The sequence below is a fragment of the Macaca thibetana genome, chromosome 1 (genome assembly GCF_024542745.1).
Source record: "Macaca thibetana thibetana isolate TM-01 chromosome 1, ASM2454274v1, whole genome shotgun sequence".
Taxonomy (NCBI): domain Eukaryota; kingdom Metazoa; phylum Chordata; class Mammalia; order Primates; family Cercopithecidae; genus Macaca; species Macaca thibetana.
This window is the reverse complement of record NC_065578.1, coordinates 125834834-125859982: the sequence shown is the minus strand read 5'-3', so window position 1 is coordinate 125859982 and position 25149 is coordinate 125834834. Positions and strand designations below refer to the sequence as shown.

The 25149-nt window shown below is 47.8% G+C and overlaps 4 protein-coding genes across 37 annotated transcripts in view; 2 read left to right on the top strand and 2 right to left on the bottom strand.

Moving 5' to 3' along the window:
• Positions 1 to 25149, bottom strand: part of S100A1 (S100 calcium binding protein A1) — a 1186348-nt gene that overhangs the window by 248550 nt on the left and 912649 nt on the right. The window contains exon 1 of one of the 34 annotated variants that reach the window (XM_050754091.1): positions 20445 to 20448. The exons of the other annotated variants lie outside the window; for them this stretch is intronic. The gene's annotated coding sequence lies outside the window, so the exon portion shown is untranslated. Of the gene's footprint in view, positions 1 to 20444; positions 20449 to 25149 lie in introns of those variants that run through there. 34 annotated transcript variants of the gene reach the window in all.
• The window catches only part of S100A8 (S100 calcium binding protein A8), a 675486-nt gene that overhangs the window by 15679 nt on the left and 634658 nt on the right, over positions 1 to 25149 (top strand). The gene's annotated exons all lie outside the window — the stretch shown is intronic.
• On the top strand, positions 290 to 1187 carry S100A12 (S100 calcium binding protein A12). Its single transcript, XM_050756363.1, is given in 3 exon segments — positions 290 to 354; positions 356 to 440; positions 928 to 1187. Coding segments are annotated over 3 exon segments (276 nt in total). The 5' UTR covers positions 290 to 304; the 3' UTR covers positions 1069 to 1187.
• Positions 13530 to 16771, bottom strand: S100A9 (S100 calcium binding protein A9). The gene is made up of 3 exons (XM_050755816.1): positions 16657 to 16771; positions 16105 to 16269; positions 13530 to 13889 (listed from the first exon to the last, which is right to left on the bottom strand). The coding sequence occupies exons 2-3, from the start codon at positions 16252 to 16254 to the stop codon at positions 13695 to 13697; spliced, it is 345 nt and encodes a 114-aa protein (XP_050611773.1). The 5' UTR covers positions 16255 to 16269; positions 16657 to 16771; the 3' UTR covers positions 13530 to 13694.

Genomic DNA, 25149 nt, shown 5'->3' with positions numbered 1-25149 from the left:
AGTAAGCAATACTCTCCAATTTATACTCTCCGGTGGATGAGGTGGTATGGAACATAGGCAACTGAGGCTGATTCTTTTAGACATTAGACAGTATTGTATGTTTTCTCCTCCTCATCCTATCCATACATGAGAAGTTCACCATGGATAAGACAGAGCAGAGAGACCACAAATAGATATGGAGGATGTTATGTTTTCTTTAGGCCCTTGATTCAGAAAGAAAGGGGAGAGTGGATGTTGAGGGGTGGGGGAGAAACTGGCTCTAGATCTCTCTTGTTTCCTTGAAGGTTAACGTTAGGCTGGGAAGATGACAAAACTTGAAGAGTACCTGGAGGGAATTGTCAATATCTTCCACAATCTCAGTTTGGATGGGGCATTTTGACACCCTCTCTAAGGGTGAGCTGAAGCAGCTGCTGCCAAAGGAGCTTGCAAACACCATCAAGGTAGGTTTTGCCCCTCTCACTGCAAACTTGCCCACACTCCTGCACTGAGGAGAGTGGCAAGGCCTGGCAGAGGATGGTGGGACAAGGACTGGGGTGGAGTTGGCCCCAGTTTGAGCTCCCAAAGGATGCTTTCCCCACTGCTGTGGGAGAGGGCCTTTGCTTCCCTCTCTCAATAACTCACTTAAGGCTCTACTCAGTTCCTCTCTCTGAGTCTGTTTCCTTATATGTAAAATGGAGAGAGGCAGGGCACGGGAGGGGTTGAATGAGTGAGCAGAAGAGTACCTTCCAGGTCAAGACTTGTTAATTCCCGGGTGGTTCATGACCATTGTGTCCTCTGTTTTGTTACATTGGATTCTCCAACACAGTGTTGGCTGATGAGTTAATGCGCCTGGGCCTCCCTAACTTGAGCTCTGAGGGATAAGAGGCCTAAGAAAGGGTCTTGTGTGAGGTTCTGAACTCAAGGTCTCTGTTATCCTTTTTTCCCTAGAATACCAGGGACAAAGCTGTCATTAACAAAATATTCCAAGGCCTGGATGCTAATCAAGATGAACAGGTCGACTTTCAGGAATTCATATCCCTGTCAGCCATTGCACTGAAGGCTGCCCATGACCATACCCACAAAGAGTAGGTAGCTCTCTGAAGGCCTTTTACCCAGCAATGTCGTCAATGAGGGTCTTTCTTTTCCCTCACCAAAACCCAGCCTTGCCTATGGGGAGTGAGAGTTAATAAATACACTCATGAAAAGTTCTGAATAGTGTCTGTGCACTTTTTTCTTTCCATGCCTGTGGTTCCCAGACTTGATCACACCTTACGCCTGCTCTTCTGGCAGCCTAATCTAGATCCCTTAGAACTCCCGCTCCATTTGTTCATTTGATAACCAATTATTTATTGATTGAATTATTTGTTGAATGTCCACTATTCATTCATTCATTTATTCACTCACTCAACAAATGTTCACTGAGCATCAGAGACCAAAGATACAAAGTCCTTGTCTTCTTAGAGCTTGTATATTATTGGGGAGAGGATAGAAAATAAATGAATAGACAAGCAAATAAAGATACATTGTATGGCTGGCCCTCGTGGCGTGTGCCTGTAGTTCCAGTACTCAGGAGGCTGGAGTGAGAGGATTGCTTGAGTCCGAGAGTTTGAGGCTGTAGTGTGCTATGATTGCGCTTGTGAATAGCTATTGAATTCCAGCCTGGGCAGCATAGCAACATCTTGTCTTTAAACATATATACATATATATATATAAAATATAATATGACATGATATCATGTGACATGATGTGATCATATGATACAATAGTAGTTAATGATAAGTTATATGAAAAAAACTAATGTAGAGAAGTAGAGTTGCGGAGGAAAGGGAAGGAAGGGGATGTAGGTTTAGATGGAGTGGTCAGGGTGTACATCTGAGCAGAAATCTGAAAGAAATGAAGAAGAGTGACTTGCATATGTCTAGGGGCCAAGAGTTCCTGGCAGTGAGTAGCCAAGGCCCTTGGTGGGCACATACCTGACCTGCTCAAAGAGTAGCACAGAAGCCAGTATACCTGGAGTACAGTGACTGAAATGGGGAGTGGTGGGGAATATGGGCCTTTAAGTATCAGGAAGCAGATAACAGCAGCTTGTAGATCATGGGAAGGACTTTGGACTTTATTCTAAATGTGCTAAGGAGACACTGAGGGATTTTGACCAGGGGAGCGAAATGATTCCATTTATGCTTTGAAGGATTACTTTGGCTGCTTCTGCGGAGAACAGATTGTAGGGCACAGACAAGCGTGGAAGCTAAGCAGCTAAGAAGAGACTCCCCAGGGAAACCCTGTTCAAGTGAAATATAATATGTGTAACTTAAACTTTACTAGAAACTATATTTAAAAAGGTAAAAATAAAGGGGAAATTAATTTTAATAACATATTTTGTTAGCCTAATAGATCCAAAATATTATCTCTTCAGCTGTATAAAACTATTGTTGAGATAGTTTACATTCTTTTCTTTCATTTTAAGACTTTGAAATCCAAAGATTCACATATGACCATGTTTTAAGTGCTCAGTAGTCATGTATAGATCATGGCAACCATATTGGATCCTGAAGCCCTAGATCGTTTCAGAGACGGAATGGGGCTGGACTAGGGTGGTGATAATGGTAGTGACAAGGGGTGGTCAGATTATCAATACATTTCAAAGGTGGAAATTGAAAAATCAAGGGTTACTCCAAAGGTTTTCCCCTAAGACACTGGGCTGGATGCTAGGGATACAGAGATGAAAGAACAAGTCCTTGCCTTAGATGTTCATCTTTGGTTGGGGAAGGCCTGAATCAGGAGGAATCCCCATGCCATGTCATCTATGTTTTGGCAGAAGTAAGTATAGGATTTCGTGGGAGAATAGAGACTGACCCAGCTTTGGGGGCAGGCTGGGGCCCATTAGGCTACCTGAAAGAGTGGACACATGGTCATAAAATTTGGGGCAGAACTTTGAAACGGGGGAGATGATATAGAATTTGCATGTCTGTGGGCATGGGATAGTAAGAAACACTGTCTTTGGTCTTCTTAAAGAAGGAAAGGGATGGAAAGGAGCTGGGAAGAACAAGGAACAAGAGACCAGGGAGAAGAGTATTATGTCCTATCCAACATAGGGTCGGGGGAGACTTCCCTGACTAGACTCTCCACACTAGTCTAGGCCAGGTTCTTTGCTCAACACTCCAAAAGGACCATGCTGCTCTCCTTTGGTGCTCTTGTCTTCTTTTGTGATTCTGGATCCATGGCCATGATTATTTGTTTAATATTCATCTTCTCTGATGGACTAGGTTGTTAAAGAGCAGGTGGTGAATCACTATGAATCACTAGCACAAGCATAGTGCCTGGAAAGAGGTGGTTGTTTGTTATGGATTGAATATTTGTGTTCCTTCTGAGATTCATGTTGAAACTTAATCCCCAATGCGAGTATTAAGAGGTTGGGGTTTAGGGGGCGATTAGGTCATGAGGCTTCCACCCTTTTGAATGGGTTGGTGCATTATGAAAGGGTTTGAGGGGGCAAGTTTTCCCCTTTTAAACCTTCCACCACGTGAGGACACAGTGTTCCTCCCCTCTGGAGGAAGCAGCAAAAAGGTGCCATTTTGGAAGCAGAGAGCAGCCCTCACCAGGCACCTGAACCTGCCAGTACCTTGATCTTGGACTTCTCAGCCTCCAGAACTGTGGGAAATAAATTTGTGTTGTTTGTAAATTATCCATTCTATGATATTTTGTTATAGTGGCATGAGGACACTAGGACAATGTTTGAGAAACATTTCTTAAATGAATAAATGTGTGGAAATCAGTAAGTCTGTAGGCTTAACTCTCTATAAATGGCCCCAGGGAAAATACAAAGAAGTATGGCCTCAGGGATAGGTGTTGTGCCCTGGTGAGGAGTGCAATTCAATCTGACCAGCGGGTCACTGGAAACCTCCCTGTCCTCCAAACCCTGACTCCTCCAACCAACCACTAAAATCAGGTCTGGCACTGATGGGGAGCATGAAATCAGAAGTCAGCCCCAGTCTCTGTTTAGTGGGACCATCAAGATACCCACAGAAGAGGCAGCAGGGGCATAGCTTTGGGGTCTGGTAGACCCTCCTGTGGCTGCTCCCTCCATAGAAGGATGTTTTTAAAAATAGGAGAGACCAATGGGGTTGAGGAGGATATTTATTAATTATTTAGGTGCACTGGTCCAGTTGGATTAACATCCAAAGGACTGAGCCCTGAACTATGAAATCAGCGGAAGTCACTTGAAAGTCATTTCCACCTTCAAAATGTATTGATAATTGGACCACCCCTTGTCATCACCATTATCACCACCCTAGTCCAGCCCCATTCCATCTCTGAAATGATCTAGGGCTTCAGGGTCCAATATGGTTGCCATGATCTATACATGACTACTGAGTGCTTGAAAAATGGTCATATGTGTGAGATGAGCTAGAATTGTAATACACTGGATTTCAATTAATTGAGACATGCATTATATCGTTTCTTACTTTTCAAGGAAAAACGTGTTTTACAACTTGAGTTTATCTGTCTAGTGACCTTGCAGCTGCACAGCTAGAGAAACAGGGTCTTCACAATGCCTGGGAAAGGAGGAGAGATAAGGCTCACTAGCCACAGAAAAACAGGCAGTTAATTTTTAAAGGACTCCAGCTCTTTGTCTTTCTCGGGGGAACTGGGTTTTCTTACATACAACTGAGTTTCTGCTTACACATTCTTTAATTTCTTTGAATTCCTGTTCCACCTCTGGATCTTCTTCAGCAGCAGGGGCAGGCCAGGTGGCAAAATTAAAGAATTTTAGAAAGATTAGATACCCTGCTGGAGGTCGGACATGACAGATGTGAGGAAAAGTGGGAAGGGAGGCTTTTTACTGCAGGAGGGTGGATTTGGCTTTTGGCTTATTTACTGTAAAGCCATGCGGAGACAGTGTATGGGAAGCTGGGATTCAGGACAAGTGACAAATGATGATTCCTGGGCACATAGGCTTGGGGTGGAGGTTTGCTGACCACCCCCACCAGAGGAAACAACTGCATCTGTGAGATGCAGTTGCATGGAAAGTGTGTGAGAAAGTAGAAGCCTGTGGATGGGGCTGAGGGGAGAGGCTAAAGATGGGGGTGAAGTCGGATTGACAGAAGAGGAAGGAGTGTGTGACCCAGGGAAGGGAGTCCTGGAATGGTCCAAGCCTGGAAGGCTTCCATCACCAAATGTGAATGAGAATGTGAGAGCATTTGGGGAAAACCCTCCCTCACGGCACAACCTTGGCCAAATCACTTTGCCTCTCTGGGTCTTTGTTTTCTTTATTTTTGAAGAATTCAAAGGTATTTTAAACATTTGTTTTGAAAAGTTTTAGACTAGGTGAATACTCAGGTGCCACCCAGTGTTAGTACTCTGAGAGACTTCAGTTGGATAGAGAGGAACATTGCACAGGGTCTAGAAGGAGAACGCCACTTAGTGAGAGGGTAGGAAGGAGGATGTCCCTTGGTGCTAAAGAGTAGCAGTCAAGAGTGTGAGGTTAGAACTTATACTTCTGTGTTCAAATCCTAGCATTGCCACTTACTAATTGTGAGACCTTGAACAAGTTACTTAGAATCTTTAAACCTCAATTTCCCCATCAGTAGCATGGGGATAACCATAGCACCCCTCTCCCAGAGTTGGTGAGAGGATTAGGTCATCTCATAGCACATGGAAAGCACTTGGCACAATATCTGATGCAGAGTAAGCACACAGCAAACATTAGCAATAACAGTAAGATCATAATTTAGACAGGAGGTAATGATTGCAGCTGACCCACTCTCTGCCACAGCACAATAGGTATAGATTATTTTAAACCAAAGCAGTTTGAGGTTATATTTAGGGGTGGCTTGGTTAGTTAAAGTTGACCAGTGTAAGATAAGGAACCAAGGGAAGTTGAGCAATATCTTCCTCTAAAGGCCTTTGAACTAGACCAAGCTGTTCTGCAAACTAGGCCACTCCCTTAATGCACTCACCTTGATTTGGGACCGCTTCTGATATATATAGAAGTATTAGAATCTCTTAAAAAAACCCAAAAAACCAACAACTAACCAATGAGAACAAAAGCCAAGCATATTTGCTGTTGTGAAAACACTCACCAACTATAATTTTGTTTCAAAATAGCCCACTGAACCACAAGTTGAACTTGAATCATGGCTAGAAAAATTTTAAGGGCTGCTAACCTTGGTCAAAATCCATCAGCCAGCGGCACCTAAGGACAATGACGAGGGCCCTTGACTTGGAATCAAATGAACTTGGTTAGACTCCCAGCTCAACTGCTTGGCTCTGTGAGTTTGGACGAGTGGCTTCCCTTCTCTGAGCCTCAGTTTTTTCAGGAATGTAGTGTGCTGTTTGCACAAGTGATCTCCAGTACCTTCATGAATACACAGAGACTAGACCACGTGACTGTGGTTGGTGTCGTGGAACAAGCAAATGAACACAAGCACTGTTAGATCCACTGAGCCCAGGGATTGGCCTTGTTGTTTCTGGAGGCCTTGTCTCATTGTCACCCTCTGTCCACCCCCAGAGGCCCTCTTCTCCAGCCACTCTAGAACAGTCTGTAATTTCTCCATGGCTTTCAAACTTCTTGGGTTTTGCTCCTGTTGTCCCCTTGTTCTCTTTGTCTAAAGGGTCTTCTCATCCCTTCATTCACAGACATTTTTTTGTGTCTGCTCTGTTGCAGACACTAGGCTACCTGGGCCCTTCTCTGGCTCTAGAACACCTGCTTATATACCATGACCCGACTCAACCATCACATCCTTGAGGGAGCTCACCTGTTCGTATCTTCCTCATGTATTTCCATCAAGAGTAGACTTTAGGTCCCTTCCAATTTGGGGCTAACCTCCCTCTTCTGCTCTCTGGCTCCTGCTGGAATGATGAGTCTGACAAAGCTGTCTGGGCAAAGGCATTACTGAGTGATAAAGGACACCAATATCCTCCTGAGGGCAAAGTATTGCACATATAGCACCCAAAAGAGTGGCATTGGTGTCCTTTATCACTCAGTAATGCCTTTGCCCAGACAGCTTTGTCAGACTTCCAGTACACCACAAGTCAAGCCATGCCAGCCTGTGCATCAGGCCCTTGGATCTCAGGAGAAGGATCTGGGCTCAACAAAGTGGCTATCAGAAGCCCCTGACGTGAGAATGGCTAGGTCTTGTCATTTTGACCTGGCCAACACAAGAAGCCTTTCAAGTTAAGATAAAGCAAACTAAAAATCTGGAGGGCAAGAGCTCCTACTTCCTATGTTTCTCTGATTTCTCTTATTGCCTAACACAGGACTGGGCACACGGAAGTGCAATTCTTGCCCTTTCAAAACTTAGCATGGGCATTAGTCCAAGCAAACTTTCCTTCTCCCTCGTTCCCTCTACCCGTGCCCCCTGGCTCCCCCCACCCACCCCCACCCACCCCCACCACCACCACAGCCAAGAAGACAGCAAAAAGTGCCTCTCTGTACTCTCAGGGCATCTTGTGCTTACCATCTGCCTTTGCTTATCTTTTGCCCAGAACATTGTATTGTAGAGAAAATATCTGTTTGGTAATTGTGTCCCCACTGGACTGAGGGCTCTGTAAAGGCAGGGAATCTAGCACAGTATTTGACATAAGACCAGGCTCAGCAGCCTCCTAACTGGTCCTCATGCTCCTACTCTGGGGTTCCCCAGGCTACCCTCTACATAACCACCAAATGATCTCCTCCAGATACATCATATCACATCACCTGCCTGATTAAACCCCTCCAAAGGCTCTCCAATGTATTTGGGGTGAAATCTTTGTGGAGATGGCTTCTTGTCATCCAGGCCTCGTTTCCAGCATTGCTTCCTTGCCTGGTTGCCGGCCCATGGAGCAGTTCTGCTAGCAGGTCTCCTTTATTTTCTTTGTGGAACTCATCAACATCTGAAATGATCTGGGCTATCTATTTCTTGACTTGCCTCTGGTCTGACTCTCCCCTAGACGCAGTTTTATTGACCCAGCAACTATAACAGGGTGCTGCATTTAGTTCTTACTCAGTGAATATTTGCAGACTGAACAACTGATGAATGTTGGCTTCTTTGCATGGAGCTGTTTCCTACCGGAGGGAATGAACACCTGGAGTAGAACGCGAGGGCGATGCTTGAGGCGGTGCTGGGAGAGTGGGAGGGCCTGGCAGCAAATGAGCCACACCACAGTGGGTTTTGGAGGCCTTGCCCCTGGCGTGGGCTCCTCTCCCTGGACCTCAGCAATATTTGAAGGCAGTTGTCATGGCTCCCTTGCTTACCTTTTCCAGACTCGATTCCCCAAGACCTTCAACAATTTTCCCCTGTGATTGTCTCCTTTCGTTATTAGGAGTAGACTCGAAAGTGGGACATCCTGTGTTTTGAGGGAGCAATTCCTGGTTAGATATGACCCCTAGTTACTTCACAAAGATTAGATATGACCCCTAGTTGCTTCTCTGAAAGCACCCAGCCACACAGAACTGCATTTTACCACAGAGAACAGGAGGGCAGAAGGCAGTAAGTGAGAAAAAGCTTGGGGAGAGGATGTACAAAAGGTAGGGAGAGAAAGAGACAGGGTAAATCAAGAGGGAAAAGGTTAGGGGAGAGGCAGGGGAGAGGAGGGAGGATCAGACTCCAAGTCAAGGCGGGGGCTGCTGAAGGTGCTGGCTGCATGCTGGAACCCTGACGGCCCTGCCACCCCTGCTGGCGGCCACCCTCCTCTTCCTCTTCACCTCAGATCTTGGCAACAAACCTCTTCCTCACTGTATAGTCTGCATGCGGCAATTTTGGGTATGTGGGCAAGTGTGGGAGAATTCATGGAGAAAAGGAAAGCCTGGATGTAGTTGCTTTGAGCTGGCACCAATAGCGGTGCTCTGTGTTTAGTTGGGACTCTGCATTCCGTGGGACACTCAGGAAGGAGGCCAGTCGGCTCTCCCTCAGGGGCTCCCTTTCCCTGTCTCCTGTGTCTGGGAGCAGATTTCTGAAGACAGGGGTGGTTTAATCATCCAGGGACTGATTGTGGTCTTGGGATAGAGAAACTGTTTCAGGTCAGAGCCCCAAGAGGCAACAGGACTTGAGAAACCAGATGTTTCAGTCCTGCTGTCACTTTGGTAATTGGAATGTCAAAATCCATGACACGGGGCTTTCTAAAATATATGTTTTAAGCAACTGCTGGAAGAGGGGGGCAGTGTGTTGGGGTTGGATTATGGAGCTTACTTCAGAGCAGGGCTGCATCAGGGTTGTGTAAGGTTGGCTCACTGGGCTGGTGAAAGCTGAGATCTTCCTTCCTGGAAAGGTCTTGGCAAATAGCATGAAATGCTTATTTATCATGTTGCAGTCACACCTCTCCTAATTGAGGTGAAGCTCGGGGTAGTTTGAGGCTCTAACTTTACTTTTTTTGAGAAGCACCGCTTCAACTCTCTTAAGTGCTCACCTGTGCTATTGCAACAGACTCCCCACAGGCCGTGTGCTTGGGGTTTCACTCCCACTCCAAATCCATCCCATAAAACACAGATAGAGAAACTTCTATGAAATGCAAATGTGATTATATCACTGCCCTCCCTGAAGCCTTCGGGGCTCTGCCCCTGTTCTGTTGAATGGAGTGTGAGCTCCTTGGCCTGGTACCTACCCTGTTCTTCTCTGTCTCTCTTACCTCTCCCTGTCACACCCCCAGTGCTCCTCATTCACCCTCAAACCCCACTCCTGCCCATTTCCAGGCCTTTGCACACATGGCCTCCTGAAGCACCTTCATGTTTATCCCGGGATGTCTACAGGTACCAGCCTTGATGTCACACTGATACTCACCCCTCCACGGAGATGGCCCCAGTGAAGGGCATCATTCCCACCTCAAAGTCCCACTGAACTACATCCCACCGAAGTCTTTTAGCTGGACCTCCTCGGACTCTCATTTTCCACATCAGAATAATTTGAGGAGCTATCTTGTCTCCCTAAAGGCCTGAGAGCTCCTTGACAACATGGACAAGCTTTATTTATCATGAAGGCCGCTCAGAGCATTATACTGTGCCTGACACATAGTAAGTCTGCAGTTAATGTCTGTTGAGTGAATGAGGGGAAATACAAGTGAATGGACAAGTGAATTCATTTTTCCCCCAAGTTCTGGAGTCATCCCACCACCACCCAGGCCCCAGACCACATTCAGAGCACTACGAAGTGTCTGGAAAGAGTTTAACAGCTTAGACCACTACTGATCCTTCCTCATTCCTCCAGAAAGGCATCTAGCAGTTCAGGTTCCACAGCTAACACCAGACTGGAGGGCAACTCATTGTTGCAGGAATTGTTGGATAGTCATCTGAAGACAGGTTGTCTCTGGTTCTTTAGTCACCATAATGCTGGGAAAGTCCCCAAAGGTCATGTTTCCCCAAAGGACTCATTAATCACAGAGATAGTTGCTGATTCTCACTTGGAGTGGGAATCTTAACCTTGACATGGACCTGGACATGCTTGCTGTCTCTGAGCAAAGAAGCCCACTCTGCTCTACTCAACAGAATGAGGTTTTTTTTTTTTTTTTTAAATGAAAGAGGCTAATGGGAAGGAAGAGGTTAAGTCACCTTGATGAGTTCTGTTCAACTGTGTTTAAAGAAAATTCAACAGGGTGCAAGTGGCTTGCTGTTAGACCATCCCCTGGGGTCTGAAACAATTGCCTACATGCAGACTGAGTTACTAGCGACAAGGCAAATGGAAGAATGCTTGGTATCTGAGGAGGTCTCTGGGTCACCCTGCTGCTCAGCTGCTCTTCTCTCTGCCAGCCCCAGGTCTCCAGACAGCTGGCACCCCCCACTCCCCACCAGTTCCTGAGAGCCACCCCTACCTCACACCCACATTCAAGCAAAGCACCCATTTCTGCTCTAGAATCATCCTATCTTCACTTTGTGGATGAACAAGTGGATAATCTATGCTGGGATCTTGAATGTGGGGGAAAATCAGCCACAGTCCCTGCTTTCAGGGGCTCATAGTCTTGGCAAATGGATATTTTCAATTCAGTATTTGAAGTGCAATGGTGGAATTATCAGAGTTCTGTGGTCCTGGAGGAGGAAGTCCCTATCTTCTTGAGAAGGGTGGATGGTGAGGAAGCAGTAACACTGGCTCTGAGACTTGATGGATCCTAAGGGACTTACAAGAGACACCAGGATGGTGCACAGCATTTTTGGTGCAAAGGTGAAGAGGCTGGAGAAAGCCTGGATGTAATTTAGGGAGGGCATTTTGAAGAAGCAGAGGAATAAACATGTGGATAGGAGGATGGATGATAAGGGGTTAGATTTGTTCTGTGCCCTCAAAGGGGAGGAAAAGTAGGACTAATGCTGGGTGGGCATGAGGAGATGGATTTTGGCTCAGTATAATGAGGAACATTCCAAGTGCCACTCCCAAAGGAGGAAACTCTCTTTTCCTGGAGGAATTCAGGCAGGGTTGGTTCAATCACTTGGCAGGGACATTGGCAAGAATCACTCTAGGGTGTGGGTGGGGCAGATTGGATTAAGTCCATAGTTTTCACACTTTTTTCAAGACAAATTTCTTTCTTCAAATCAAATTGGTCTGATTGAACAGAGGGGTAGAGGGGCCCTCAGATTCCCTCAACTTTCTGCTCCTTACCTTCAGGTTTGAGATTCTGTAATGCTAATGCAGAAGCCTTCCATTTGCAGGTTTTGATCTCCTCTTGCCTTCCCCCGCCCACATCATCCCTTGAGAAGAGAGCATAGAATATGTGAGAAATTTTAGACCATTATACAGGCAATATTTGTTGAGAACCTTCTATGTAGCAGCCACTACTCTAGGTGCTGGGAATAAATCAGAAAAAAGACGGACTTTGCTCTCTTGGAGTTATTAGTCTGGAGGGGTAGGCAGAGTCATAAACATATTTAGGCACATTGTAATAAGTAATGGTGGGCATAGGGCCTAGGGGGAGCACTTACCACCCTACTGGAAGCATCTGGTCTAAGGCCCTCCAATCCCCAGGATGCTTCTCTCTCCCCATTACCAAGCTGTGTTCAGAAGGGGGTGAAGACAGTGACTCCTCTCTGGATGTGAGCATGGGAGCAGAAGGGCTGTCAGAAGATGAGTGTCTCCAGATGTCAGGTCTCCAAGTCAGGCACAGAAGGGACTGGTGAGGGCTTCTAGACTCTGCTGCCTGAGCTCTCAGCCTGAGACTGTTCTTGGAAACATCTTCATACCCTTGAATGGGAGCCCTTATAACCCTGCACCCAGAGCAGAGCCCCCAGGCCCTTAGAGCAGAAGTCTGCAACAGGCAGGTTGGGGGCACAACCATAGCCAGGCTGTGAGGGGAGGGCTGAAATCCAACCATGGCAGCTCTGTATCTTCCTGCTCTGCACCGGGGAAGGGGCTGGGGAGGTGCAGCCAGTGGGGCAGATATGATTCAAGCTATTTTTCGTACTGCACTATTTTGAGCAACTCTGTCGCGTGTGTGACTTTGGACTAGTCTCTTCTCCATGTTATGCCTTGGTTTCTTCACTTATGAAAAGGGAGAGTAGATGACTGCTAGTCTTTTCCCAGCTCCCCCAGATCCTAATTCTGTGAGTCTTCTTTCTGCTGAAAGGACAGGGGTCAGAAGACCTTGATCTGAACTCTGGTTTTTGGAAGGCCCACCCCCACTGGTTATAACCTAGGAAAGGGACTTTATAGCCAAAGGGCAGGAAGATGGCAGAGGAGTCCCTGAAGTTAAGGTCTAGGGCAGCTTGAAGTGGGAGCAGCAGCAGTAGCCCTGAGGCAGCTGGGGCCAGGACTGGTAATAGGCTTTGCGGAGAGAAGCAGATACTTGTGCTGGCTCCAGCTCTCAGCTGCCCACCAGAAAGGACAGCTGGCCCTCAAAGCTTAAAATCAGAATCTTTAGACCCCCAGGCTCTCTGGACCCAGAGCACAGACTCCTTATGGTAGTCACTGAGTCTTTTAGCTGCAGAGCCAGGACTGGAGCTCATTTCTTCACTCTGCCATTCTGTTGAGACCAGGGTGGGCATAGAGCTAAGCTCCCAGACTCCCACTTGTGTGAGCACCCCCGTCGCTTAGGATGGCAGGTCTGTTAAGACAGACCCAATTGCTCTCTTGGATCCAGAAAAATTATGAGAGTAAACACACCGGATCTGTCCTTGTTTCTACTGCCTTAGTGCCAGTATTCCTCCCTAGACATGGCACTATCTGGGTCCATTTCTGGAAGACTTTCAGAGGAATAGAATTATATTAGGAGAGAGAGGGCTGCGTAGACAGTGATGGGTGAAGATAGGGTTGGAGCTGGTTGGGAAGGTAGCTGACATATCAAGGGGTAGGGATATACCCTTTTGCTTTCTACAGTGTACAGTGACAAGGGCCACTTGTCAGGCTGGACAGGCTGGACGGGGTGTCTAAGATGGGGCAGGGTGCCTGGGATCTGAGCAGTGGGGCCTGAAGTCAGAGGTGAGGACATGGCCAGGGAGGTGAGCCCAAGGGGCTCAGCACAGACCCATGTTTTGCTGCTTCTCATTTTGTTAATACTGAATGAGGGGGGCTGAGTCACAGATAAGGACAGGGCTCTCTAATGCCCAGAGCCCTGGGAAGGAAGGGTTGGAGAAGAGGTGGAAGAAGCACACAGAGCACTGATTTGGAGGAAGACTTTATTTGGCCCCAGCCCCTACCGCCACAGCCAGGACAGTTTGGCACAAGAGGTCCCGGGGCCCTGGTTGGGTAGAGGCAGGGTGGCCTGGCCTCCTGATTAGTGGCTGTGGCGTGGCCATGGCCACTGCGATCTTGGACACTGTGGTCTTAGCGAGCGTCCTCCCCGAGACCTGGCTTATGGTGGTGGCCAGGGCCCTCGTCATCCTCGTGCATCTTCTCGTGGGAGGCCCAGGTTAGCCTCGCCATCAGCATGATGAACTCCTCGAAGCTCAGCTGCTTGTCTGCATTTGTGTCCAGGTCCTCCATGATGTGGTCTATGATCTTATCATTCTTTTTCTCCTTCTACAGGTGGGGAGAGAAGGTTGTGAGAGCTGGGTGTGGCCAGAAGTGGGGACTGGGAGCACAGTAAATGACCAGCTGGCAAATGTGCAGGGATGCCTCACCCTGGAGCTTGATTTAAAAATTAAAAATGACCATGGGTTGAATGCCCACAATGGAGCAGACAATGAGCACGCACCAAACGCTCTCCAGTTTATTCCCTCCATGACCCTGTGACTTGGGTGCTGATTCTCTATTTATAGAAAAGGAAGCTGAGTTCCAGGGTCTTGCCCTGGTCATGGCATGAGTAAGCCTGGAAACGTCACCTCATTTGGTCCTCATAACAATTTTAACAGCTAGGAATGGTATCTTCCTGGAGGAAACCAGTCCTAGAGAGGGTCATTGGTTTTCACAGCTTGACTACTCAGGGCATGCAAATTCAGATCTGACTTAGAGGCCAGTTCTACTCGCTACCCCTCTGCACTTCACTTCCTCTCATGCCCTCCTTTCCCTTCCCTCTGGAGGTTACCAATTAGTGAAACTTATTTCAACCAACTCAATGGGGAAACACCTAGAAAAACTAGGTGCGCACAGGTGAGATGGAGGGGCAGAGAGCAGAGTATGTGCTCCGTTGACCTTCAAGAGTGTGATAAAGTATAAAAGGGGAGATTACAGGCATAAGCCGGGCAGGGTGGCTCATGCCTATAATCCTAGCACTTTGAGAGGCCGAGGCAGGCAGATCACCTAAGGTTGAGAGTTCGAGACCAGCCTGACCAACATGGAGAAACCTCGTCTCTACTAAAAATACAAAATTAGCCTGGCGTAGTGGTGCATGCCTGTAATCCCAGCTATTCAGGAGGCTGAAGCAGGAGAATTGCTCAAACCCGGGAGGTAGAGGTTGCAGTGAGCTGAGATTGTGCCATTGCACTCCAGCCTGGGCAACAAGAGCGAAACTCCATCTCAAAAACAAAACAAAACAAAACAAAACAAAAAAACAGGGGAGACATTAGGGGAGGTGGAAGACCCAGGTGGTATCCAAGAGAGCACTGGCTGGTTCCAGCTCTGCCACCCTCTGGCTGAGTCACTTCGCTAAGTCCCCTCCCAGAACCTGTGGGGCACCCAGCCAATGCGAGCTCTCTCCTGCGCAGCCCATCCATGAGGCTCTGCTTCTTTCCCCACAGCATCACTTTGCTTCTGGCAGGGGATGTCAGGTGGGCGGGGAGAGCAGGCATAGGGGATCACATGGAGGAGAGCTTCACCGTGCAGCCTCTCTGCTGGGCCCTCTCTTGCCTACCCCACCCAGCAGCTTGCCTGCCAGAGGCCCCCACCTATGGGGAGATGTCAGGGCCCCTAACTCTGAAGGCTGCAATTCTCCACCTTACCAAGGTGGAGAGAGGGGCACTGGGAGGGCTAGGGACCCACCCCAGGATGTCTGGCTCCGGGAGTGGAACTGAGACCGAGACCCATGTGTTCCACCCTTCTTAATGCAGGCCTCTGTTTCCCGACTTTCCCCAAATTTGAAAAGGAAACAAAAAGGCTGTTGGAAGTGCTCAACCTTTTTCTTAGAACTGCTTAATCATTTTTGGAGCAGGGGAAACACCTCCCACTTCCCTGAGTGCTATGCAGGTGCTCTCCGTGTGCTATTTATGCATTCATTTTCCACCGCAGACCCTTAGGATTAGAAAAACCCTCCAAGTCTTCCACCCCAAGTTCCCACCTGAGGCTTAGAGTCTCCTCAGCTTCGTGCCAAGGGTGGTCCTCAGGGGCTTCCCTCCCCAGCATTTGGGGCTCAGCTCAAATGTTACCTCCTCAAAGAGGACCTTCTCATGTACCCTAACTGGTCACCTCCACTCCACCGAGCCCACGCTGCCCACAGCACTCTGTCTCATTTTCTTCCATACACTTACTGGCATTTGGCTTTATCTGTGCTCTTTATTGGCCAACAATTTTATTGTGTGTCCCCCTCCACTGGAATGGTGGGCTCCCCATTTACCACTATGTTCCTTTGCCCAGAACAGGGCCCAACAAATAGCATGGGTTCAATTGAGCAATCTCTTGACCCTGTCATCCTGTGTAACTGTGAGCATCTACCCTGTATAACAGGACACCCGCTGCGTCTGGGGGCTCGGCTCAAGGAGCTCAAATCTTCCCCTTGATTGCTGTAGGCCACACTCCCATCCTCCCTTGTCAACCCAAACTACTGTGAGGCTGGGTCAGACCTGCTGGAGTCCAGTCCTACCTTGAGAAAGTTTTGCAGATCTTTTTCCACCAGCTGTTTGAATTCCCTCCGGTTCAGGGTGTCTGGGTGCCCCAGCTTCACAGAGTACTGGTGGAAGGTGTTGATGATGGTCTCTATGTTGCGTTCCAGCTGCGACATTTTGCAGGACATCTCCTTGCGCTCTGTCTGTGTAATGGAAAAACAAGAGTTGGGGCACCTAGAAGAAAAGGCTGTCAAGCGTCTTTGACACTTCCTACTAAGCACTCACAGAAATAGTGGGGGAAGCGCAAAATAAAAAGAAAGCACAGGCTGCAAGTTAACTGGGAGATGGTCTGTCACACACATGTACAAAATGATTTTTTAGAATATCTAGGGAGTGCCGAAAAGCAAAGCATTTGAGGTCAGGAGGCCCCAGGGGAACACGACCTAAGAAAATGTGAAAGAAGTTTTAAACTGGGCAGGGCCAACCAAGGAGGGCTTCCAGGAGGAGGATTTGGAAGGAAGTTGGATCAGGGAAGGAAAGAAGGAATTGGCAGGCAGGCTTCTGCCTGGGGAAGCTGGCAGCTCACTTACCAAAGCCGAGGAGCCACACAGAGCGTTTGCCAGAGCTGTGCAGGCTCGGCATTTATAGGCAGCTCCTGGCTGGGGCACTTGGCCCTTTGGCCCTGTCTCCGGAAGATTGCCTCACAGGTGAGCAGTGTGGTAATGCTGCCAGGAAGGGGGCTGGGGCGGAGCAGGAAATGTTCACAGAGTGCCTTTTGCTTTTTTGTGAAATTCCTAGCCCTGGCCTGAAACTGGTTTGGGAGGAAACTGGTTGTTTAGTTCATTTCCCTTCTATTCTAAGCCCCTCCTCTCCCTGAGTGAGCCTGCTGCTCCTCTGGCACCACTCAGCCCCCCGTCCCCTTTGAGGTTGAAGTAGGCTGAGGACCTTTGGGGGCCTGACCCCCTCGGTCACCCCCTGTGGACAGTCTGCCCCTTCCTTTTAGTCCAACAAGGATGGACTGAGCCCTCCCCCATGCTTGTCTGGCTCTGTGATACTTAGGATGGCGAATGGTTGGTGTGGGATTCTTAGATTCATAGGGTGGGAGTTGGGGTTAGACAGGTTCTTGGAGGTGAGCAACTCTCTTGCATTGTAGATGAAGAAACTGACACCCAGAGATGGACCTGAGCAAGGTCACATAGCTGGTTGCTGACTTGGCAGGAAGTGGACCCAGCTACTCTGGTTCCCGGTTAAGGGTGATTCCGATGATACCTCCCTCTTGGAGTCTGAGTGAGAGAGCCGCAGGGCGAATATGTTTCTAGCGTCTCTCAGCATCATTTTTCTAAATCCTGCTCCCAGCAAGGGTTCCAGGAACTTATAACTTGGGAGACAACTGTTTTTACGTAGCCTCCTGGTGGGCAAGACAGGTCCTTCCCCTGCTACAAACCTCCAGTAGCTCCCCATTGCCTATGGAGAAAGCTTGACTTATTAGCCCTGCACACAAAGCCCTCTCGGAATGGCCCTGCCTGTCTGGCCAGATTTGCTTTCACTACTTCCCTGTCCACTGTGGGAACACAGGGCCCACCTCCCACTTTGCCACTTCAGGAGTTCCCTTCCCCTACTCCACAGTGATATCCTGCCCACCCTCACGGCTCAGTTCTAATGCACTCTCTTCCAAGGAGACTGCTCTGTGCTTCCCATTTGGAAACAGCTTCTGTCCTCCTGACAATGATTTTCATACCACTTCTGGCTCTCAACACTTGCTTTCCTGGAGTAAAATTATTTACATATTTTGCTTCTGTCTGACAATTGACTGTAGATCCTCAAAGGTAGGTTCTCATTCAGGTTCATGTTCTCCTACGCACACATAGCCCAGGGCTTGGCACGAGGGACAACCTCGGATTTGTTGATTGATCCTTGCTGATGTCCTTGCTGGCACCCTGTCCCTCACCCCTGGAAGCCAGTGTGGAGGATCCATCCTGGGACTCCCTCTTGCTTGCTGCCCACTCTCTCTATCAGGAAAGATGGTTCTCTTCTACCTGTGCTGGTCCTTTTGCTCTGTCTCCATGAAGCCTTCCTTTATTGCTCCAGCCCCTCCTGACCGCTCTGTCCTCTGAAATCCTGAGGCGATCTCTGTGTGTGCTAAGCATTGGCCCTGAGCATGGCCTGCCTTGCACTGCTGAGATGCACATGGAGTAGTGGTTAAGACTTCAGACTGTCTGTGTGACCTTAGGCAATTTACTTAACTTCTCTGTGCCTTACTTTTCTTATCAATAAAATAGGATAATAACAGGACTTATCTTGAGGATTGCGACAATACATGGAAAGTTGGGAAGAGCTCAGTAAATAAAAGGTATTGTTACTAATAATCTTTTCCTTCATTTATGCAACAAATATTTGTTGAGCACCTACTGAGTGCCATACATGAATGCTAGACGCCAGTAGAACTTGATGAGTGAGTCGCGACACACGGGAGACATGGTCTTATATCCTGTCTTCCAATCACATTTTAAACTCTTGGTAGCTAAGGACAGGGCTTGGCACAGTGCTAAGCACACAGCAAGCATTTAATAAATAAATGAATGAGTGCTCGAATAAATGAGTCGTCTATGAATGAATGAATGGTGCAGAACAGCTCAGGAATGCATGAGGTAGAGTTCCTATCCAAGTCCACTTTCCATTGTTTAAGCTAACGGAGGAAGCCCAGCCAGCAGCCAGCAGCCCACCCTGTGTGCCCATACAGCCTGTTCTGCAGTCCCTGCACTTGCCCCAGGTGCCCTTCCTGTGTGCTCCCATGGCGCCCTCTGCTGCCTCTGTCAAAGCACTTCTCACCCTGGACCAAGGATCTCCAACTCAGCCTTGCAGGAATCAGATCCAAGGTGAAGCTGGCGGGGCATGAGAACATCAACATCAGCAGTAGGGTAACTTGTGGCCACTAATATGGGGCCTCAGGGTTGGGGACACTGGACAGTGGTGGCGACTGTGGGGAATAAGAACGTTCCTAACTTGAAGGGACAGCCAGTCTCAGGCCAGGGCTGCCACGTGGGAAAGTAGACCAGATGTTCTTGTACCTCCTGAGGACTCAATACATGTGAATCTTCATGTGAAAATTCCTGTTTAATACAATTTGTCCATTAATTTAAACTAAAAACAAAAAAAGCATGACAATGAAGCAGGGTGTGTGTTAATCAAACCCCGAGTGATGGTGTGCGGCAGGCACCTCTGCTTTGCCATGGAGCTCTCAACTGTCAGGTCGACTTTCTGACTCCTCCACACCACTGTGGCTCCTCTACGCAGAGATGCTGCGTGCTCACCTCTGAAGTCTTAACACCAGGCAAGGGCTGGCTCAGTAGGCACTGGATGAACGCTTGTTGGTTGAATAAATGCAGGAGTGCACGAATCAATGATGAAGTGAGTGAATGTGGCATAAACACTGGCCTGACGCCCTCTGTTCTGTGACTTTCTGCAGAGCCACTGACTGTGGTCAATTAGTGCTGACTCAGAATGAAAGTAAAATTGGGAGTGGGGGAGAGAAGGCTCAGCAGTGGGTGGGAGTGAGCAGCCAGTCAGGGTTTCAAAACAGACGGGAGTCTGCACTTGGGGGATCCGACGCTGACAGTGGGCTCCCATCTAAGAAGGCCACTGCAGGCCCCCAGGTTCCAGGCTAGCTCAGGCGCAGGTGAGACCAGGGCCGACCCATTCTGGTTCTGACAGGAGCAGACAATTCCTGGCATGATCAGTAGGTGCTCGACCCCCCACCGGCCTCCTCGCTGCCAGCCGAGGCCAGAGGTTGGATTGAGGGATGGTGGGATGGGGGTCTTCCCCTCTGGGTACTGATTTTCCAGGGAAATTCAGAGCCTTCTGCTAGGGCATGAAGTGGGTGGGCCAATTTTCCTGGCTCCGTACAATGACTCCAGGTTTTCACTGGGAGAAAAGGGCTTGGCTTTTTGGGTTAAAAAACAAATAAGTGGCCGGGCGTGGTGGCTCATGCCTGTAATCCCAGCACTTTGGGAGCATGAGGTGGGTGGATCACGAGGTCAGGAGTTCAAGACCGGCCTGGCCAACATGGTGAAACCCCCATCTTTACTAAAAATAAAAAAATTTGCCTGGTGTGGTGGCGCACACCTGTAGTCCCAGCTACTCGGGAGGCTGAGGCATGAGAACCACTTGAACCTGGGAGGCAGAAGTTGCAGTGAGCTGAGATTGTGCCATTGCACTCTGACCTGGGTGACAGGGTGAGACTCCATCTCAAACAAACAAACAAACAAACAAGCAAGCAAACAAACAGGCGGGCAGAGGCTCTTGCAGCTACCATCAAATCATTGTGCTCTTTCCCAGATGCCTGGGACCCACTGTGGGTCTGTCTTTCCCTTCTCTGCAGCCCCCACTGTGGCTTTTTGGGGAGCTTTGCCCCTCCTGTGTTGTAATGGGGGTGTTATAGCAGGCACACAGTGGGACCAGACTGAGGGACTGAGCTGGGTTTTAGTGCTAGCTTTCCCAGACTTGCTGGTGGTCTTTAGAAGTGAATTTCCATGTTCGGGCCTTCATTTTCTTATCCATTACATGAGGAGATTGGGACAGCTGACCCTTGGTCATTTCTAGCAGAGATTCCAAGTTTTGATGGACTCTTGGTGGGCTCCATGACTACCACTAGCCTCGTGGCCCCTGGGCACTGTCTCCTGACTTACTTGCTCCACCTGCAGGTGAAGTCAGGTCCCTGTCCTCACAGGGACTCTGATGCCTGAGGCCCAGCCCCACTCAGGCTGTGCCCAGCCTGCTGCCTATTCCTCCGGTCCCTCTCTTCCTCCTTGCTGGGAGTCCCAGGTGCTCTTCCTTGGAGATCTCTGGATATGGGTCTCCTAACCACAAGCCCCCTGACATTCCCCATTTCCCCAATGCTCATTCTAGACTCTAGTACATTAGGATGACTTAGAGAGGCTATCCACGGGTAGCTTCAGACCATTTTTCCTACCACGTTTGGGTTCAGTCTACACCAAGCTTTGACCACCCTTGGCATCCTTGTGGCCTCCATTGACTGGCCATCCCGTGTTCTCTGAGGCCCCCTGCTGACCGCAGCCCCACTCCCTGCCTCCATGCTGAGCCGCTCCAGCATCCACAGTGAAGACCCTCCAGTGATCTGGCTTCCTAGACATTCAACCTAAGCTTCCCCAAGTCTGGACCCCTCCCCATGTCTCCACCTTGGGTGTCTCTGCTCATTATTCTCCTAATTTCTCAGACAAACAACTTTCAAAATTGAGAAAGCTGGCATTCCCTTTTGTCCCCTGGCTTCTGTTGCTCCAATCCTTTCTCCTCCCCAATCTCCTGGGAACCTGGCTTTCTCCCTCACTATGTGCCTAGGTTCCAGATCCCTGCAGACATTTTTGGTGAGTATCTCAGCATCTGACTTTTGGCATCCTCTGCTCTCAGGACTCCCTTTGAAGTCCACAGCCCTTTGTAAAGAATAAAGGGTTTTCACACTCAGCAGGTATTATAATCACTGGCCTTTGGATCTGTCTCCCTCATCAGATTATTAACTACTTGAGAACAGTGTTCTCAATATACTCATCCCTGGATGATAAGCTTTGCATATGAGTGACACCTGATAAATGTTTGCAGAATAAAATGAATGACTGGCTTGGTTTGGCCAGAACTTATGCTTAGGAGATTGCTATTTCCTGTAATTATGAAGGCGTTGGTGGATAAAGCTAGTTAGAAAAAAAAAAGAAAAAAAGACGTGCAACACAGAAGCATGAAGGTAAGAAAGGAAGCGGTGGGGAGTGATGGAGAAAAGAGGTTGCTCAGAGACTCCTAGTGAGTGAAGGTAGCTCCGGAGTTATCAGAGGACGCATACTGCCACCTTGTGGTCTATCTGCATCAGGACAGGCTGTGGGATTCCCTTGGCCCCAGGTTTTCAATCTTTTTGCTCTGTGGATCCTTTTATATGTACGCATAGAAGTTATTGAGTATCCCAAAGAGCTTTTGTGGATTATATGCATCAATATTTACTTACATTAAAAGTTTAAAAAATTTAAAATGATTTATTAACTCACTTAAAGTACCATTAATAAACACATTACATATTACCACATTTTTAAACGATTAAAAATAATTATATATATATATCAAAAGCTAGTGAGAAGAGTGTTTTTTTTTTAATATTTTTGCAGACCTATTTACTGTATGGCTTTAAAGAAGACAGCTGGATTATCACATCTACTTCTGCATACAAGGTATTGCTATATGTTGCTTTGGTCGAAGAGTTGAAGAAAATCCAATCTCTCATAGATAAGTAGTTGCAAAGGGGATGAATACATTAATAGCCTTTAAATGTATAATTGTGGATATTCTTCTCTCGTATTACATCAAAACCCAACAAATGGTGGTTTCTCAAAGGTTAGTTGCAACGTAGAGTCTGAAACCATATCAGTGAATTCTTTGTTCTCTGTTACATTAGAATCAACTGGTCCATCTTAAAATTTAATGGATCTTTTATCCAAACTTTGTGACTTTGTGACTTCATATATTGATCATTTGGAAAATATTGGTTAACTGAGTTATGTACATCTTCTAAATGCTGACATCATTTATTACTCAATATATATACATATTTATATGTATCACACACATATAAATAAACCACATTTGGTGGGGTATGGTGGCTCACACCTGTAATCCCAGCACTTTGGGAGGCTGAGGCAGGCAGATCACGAGGTCAGGAGATCGAGACCATCCTGGCTAACACTATGAAACCCCGTCTCTACTAAAAATACAAAAAATTAATCATATGTGGTGGCACATGCCTGTAGTCCCAGGTACTTGGGAGGCTGAGGCAGGAGAATCACTTGAACCCGGGAGGCAGAGGTTGCAGTGACCAGAGATCATGCCACTGCACTTCAGCCTGGGTGACAGAGATAGATTACGTCTCAAAAACAAAACAAAACAAACAAGCAAAAAACCCCCACCACATTTGTTAATACCACCACTGATCTCATCAGTAGTCTTCAAGTATTGGGAAGCTGTCAAAGTCATGGTGGCAGACACAAATTTTCCAAAGTTCATATTTTTGCCTGAAAGTTCCAATTTTATTATGCTAACAATTTCTAGTTGTTTTCCTGGAAGTGAAAGGCTCACTTTGTTAATTTTTAGGAAAATTTATGCCCCATACCCGAATATAAGTATCTATAGTTTGGCCATCATTTGTTCTATGTTATTTGTTCATGGCGTTCATGAAAAAGTGGCTGGTTTAACTCACAACTCTAGCACACAAATGCTTTTCCTTGAGAGAATCAGGGTTGAGGTTTAATAAAATGAATAATTCTCACTGCTTCATCAAGAACATTCCTAAGTGAGCCTCCTTTTCTTGAAAGAATACATTGTGAGCAACACGAGGACTGCTAGTGCAGTTTGATGCCACACATAGGTTCATGCCTCCAGTGATTTTATCGACTACTGTTTTTGTGTCATCAGTGCAAATATCAGCACAGCAAGGAAAGTGAGGAGCCGGGAGTCTTGGTTTGTGGGCAGTTTCCTCTGGTGGGTAGTTTGGGGAATATTGTTCTGGAATTAGTTTTGATCTCATGGACCCCCCAAGGGGCCTTGGGGTCCCCCAGCTTCCCCTGGGCCACTCTTTGAGGACCACTGCCTTAGGTACTTGAAGATATGCATTATTTGAAGCAGGTGGGTGTGCTGGCTTGCTTTTCCTTTCCATTTCTTCTTTTGACACCTTTTAAAATGTGTCCTGTTTAAGTCTTTCCTTCTTTCTCTCTTCTTTCTTCCTTCCTTCCCTTCTTTCTTTCTTTCTTTCTTTCTTTCTTTCTTTCTTTCTTTCTTTCTTTCTTTCTTTCTTTCTTTCTTTCTTTCTTTCTTTCTTTCTTTCTTTCTTTCTTTTTCTCTTTCTTTTCCTCCCTCCCTCCCTCCCTCCCTCCCTCCCTCCCTCCCTCCCTTCCTTCCTTCCTTCCTTCCTTCCTTCCTTCCTTCCTTCCTTCCTTCCTTCCTTCCTTCCTTCCTTCCTTCCTTCCTTCCTTCTTTATCTGGCAAGTACTTATTGAGTTTCTAACGTGCGTCAGCACTATACCAGACACTACGCTAAGCCCCGAGACTACAGAGTAAAGTATAATTTCCAACTCTGTGAAGTTCACAACTGGAGGGAAGCTTAAGACAGAGGACAAAAAAAAAAAAAAAAAAAAGTAAATATAAATAATGATATTATTAAAGGCAGGTAAAGAGATGGACTTGGGAACTCTCTTGAGGAGGTTATAATTACAATTCATGACAGGTGCTAGAATGGAGAAGAGAGACTCTGAGACTCTACCAGTCCCAACTAGTCATGGAGCCCTTTCCAAAGATGCCAGGATGAAGTGGAGCCTCTGGCCGCAGGTGGGGAGAGAGGCTGGGCGCTTGGGAAGGGTCCTGAGATGGTGGGAGGTAGGGCAGAGAGCACTGGGAGCCTGCTCTGGCAGTGTGGAGTGAGATGGGGCTGGGGGCCGGATAATTCAGGACTTAGGAGGTCATCTCGGGATTCTGAGTTCACAGAATCAGAGAGGGATGACCCACATTGCTCTCTTCCTCCCTCCTAATGCCCTCGTCCCAGACAGCCCTCAGTCTGTTAGTCCTCAAGAATCTCTTGGTCTCTGGATGGGGCAGAGAATCTGGTGGTCCCCTTAGGCAGCCACCACCCAACCTCTCCTTGGGCTTCCCCTCCCCAAACCCCTCCAAAAAGGGGAACCGAGTCTCCTCAAGTCCTTGGTGCCCTGGATGCAAGCCCAGAAACCTTCTCATTTTGAGAGTTGTTCTACTCAGTTAGGATGGGCAGCCAGCTAAAGGCATGGAGAAACAGCATGCTGCCAGGCTGGGGAAATTGCCAGGGTCCCTACAGTGCTGGTGCCAGGCTCCAGTTCTTGGTCTCCTTCATCTCTGTCTCTGGCTCTGCCTCACATTAATCCTTGCCCCAGGACAGAGCTTAGCAGCCCCTGCTTATCACACAGCTCCAGCCTGGGTCTGGGTGCATGACTGGGGTGAATGCCAGGTAGACCTGGTGCATGCAAGGAGCCCCATCCAGAAAGCGCTCCTGGGGAGCTGGGGCTGAG

Excerpts from the sequence above, each read along its gene's own strand:
- S100A9 (XM_050755816.1), bottom strand. The coding sequence starts at position 16,254 with ATGTCCTGCAAAATGTCGCAGCTGGAACGCAACATAGAGACCATCATC. Across the intron at positions 13,890-16,104 it reads ATCTGCAAAACTTTCTCAAG|AAGGAGAAAAAGAATGATAA; the intron begins GTAGGACTGGAC and ends CCCCACCTGTAG.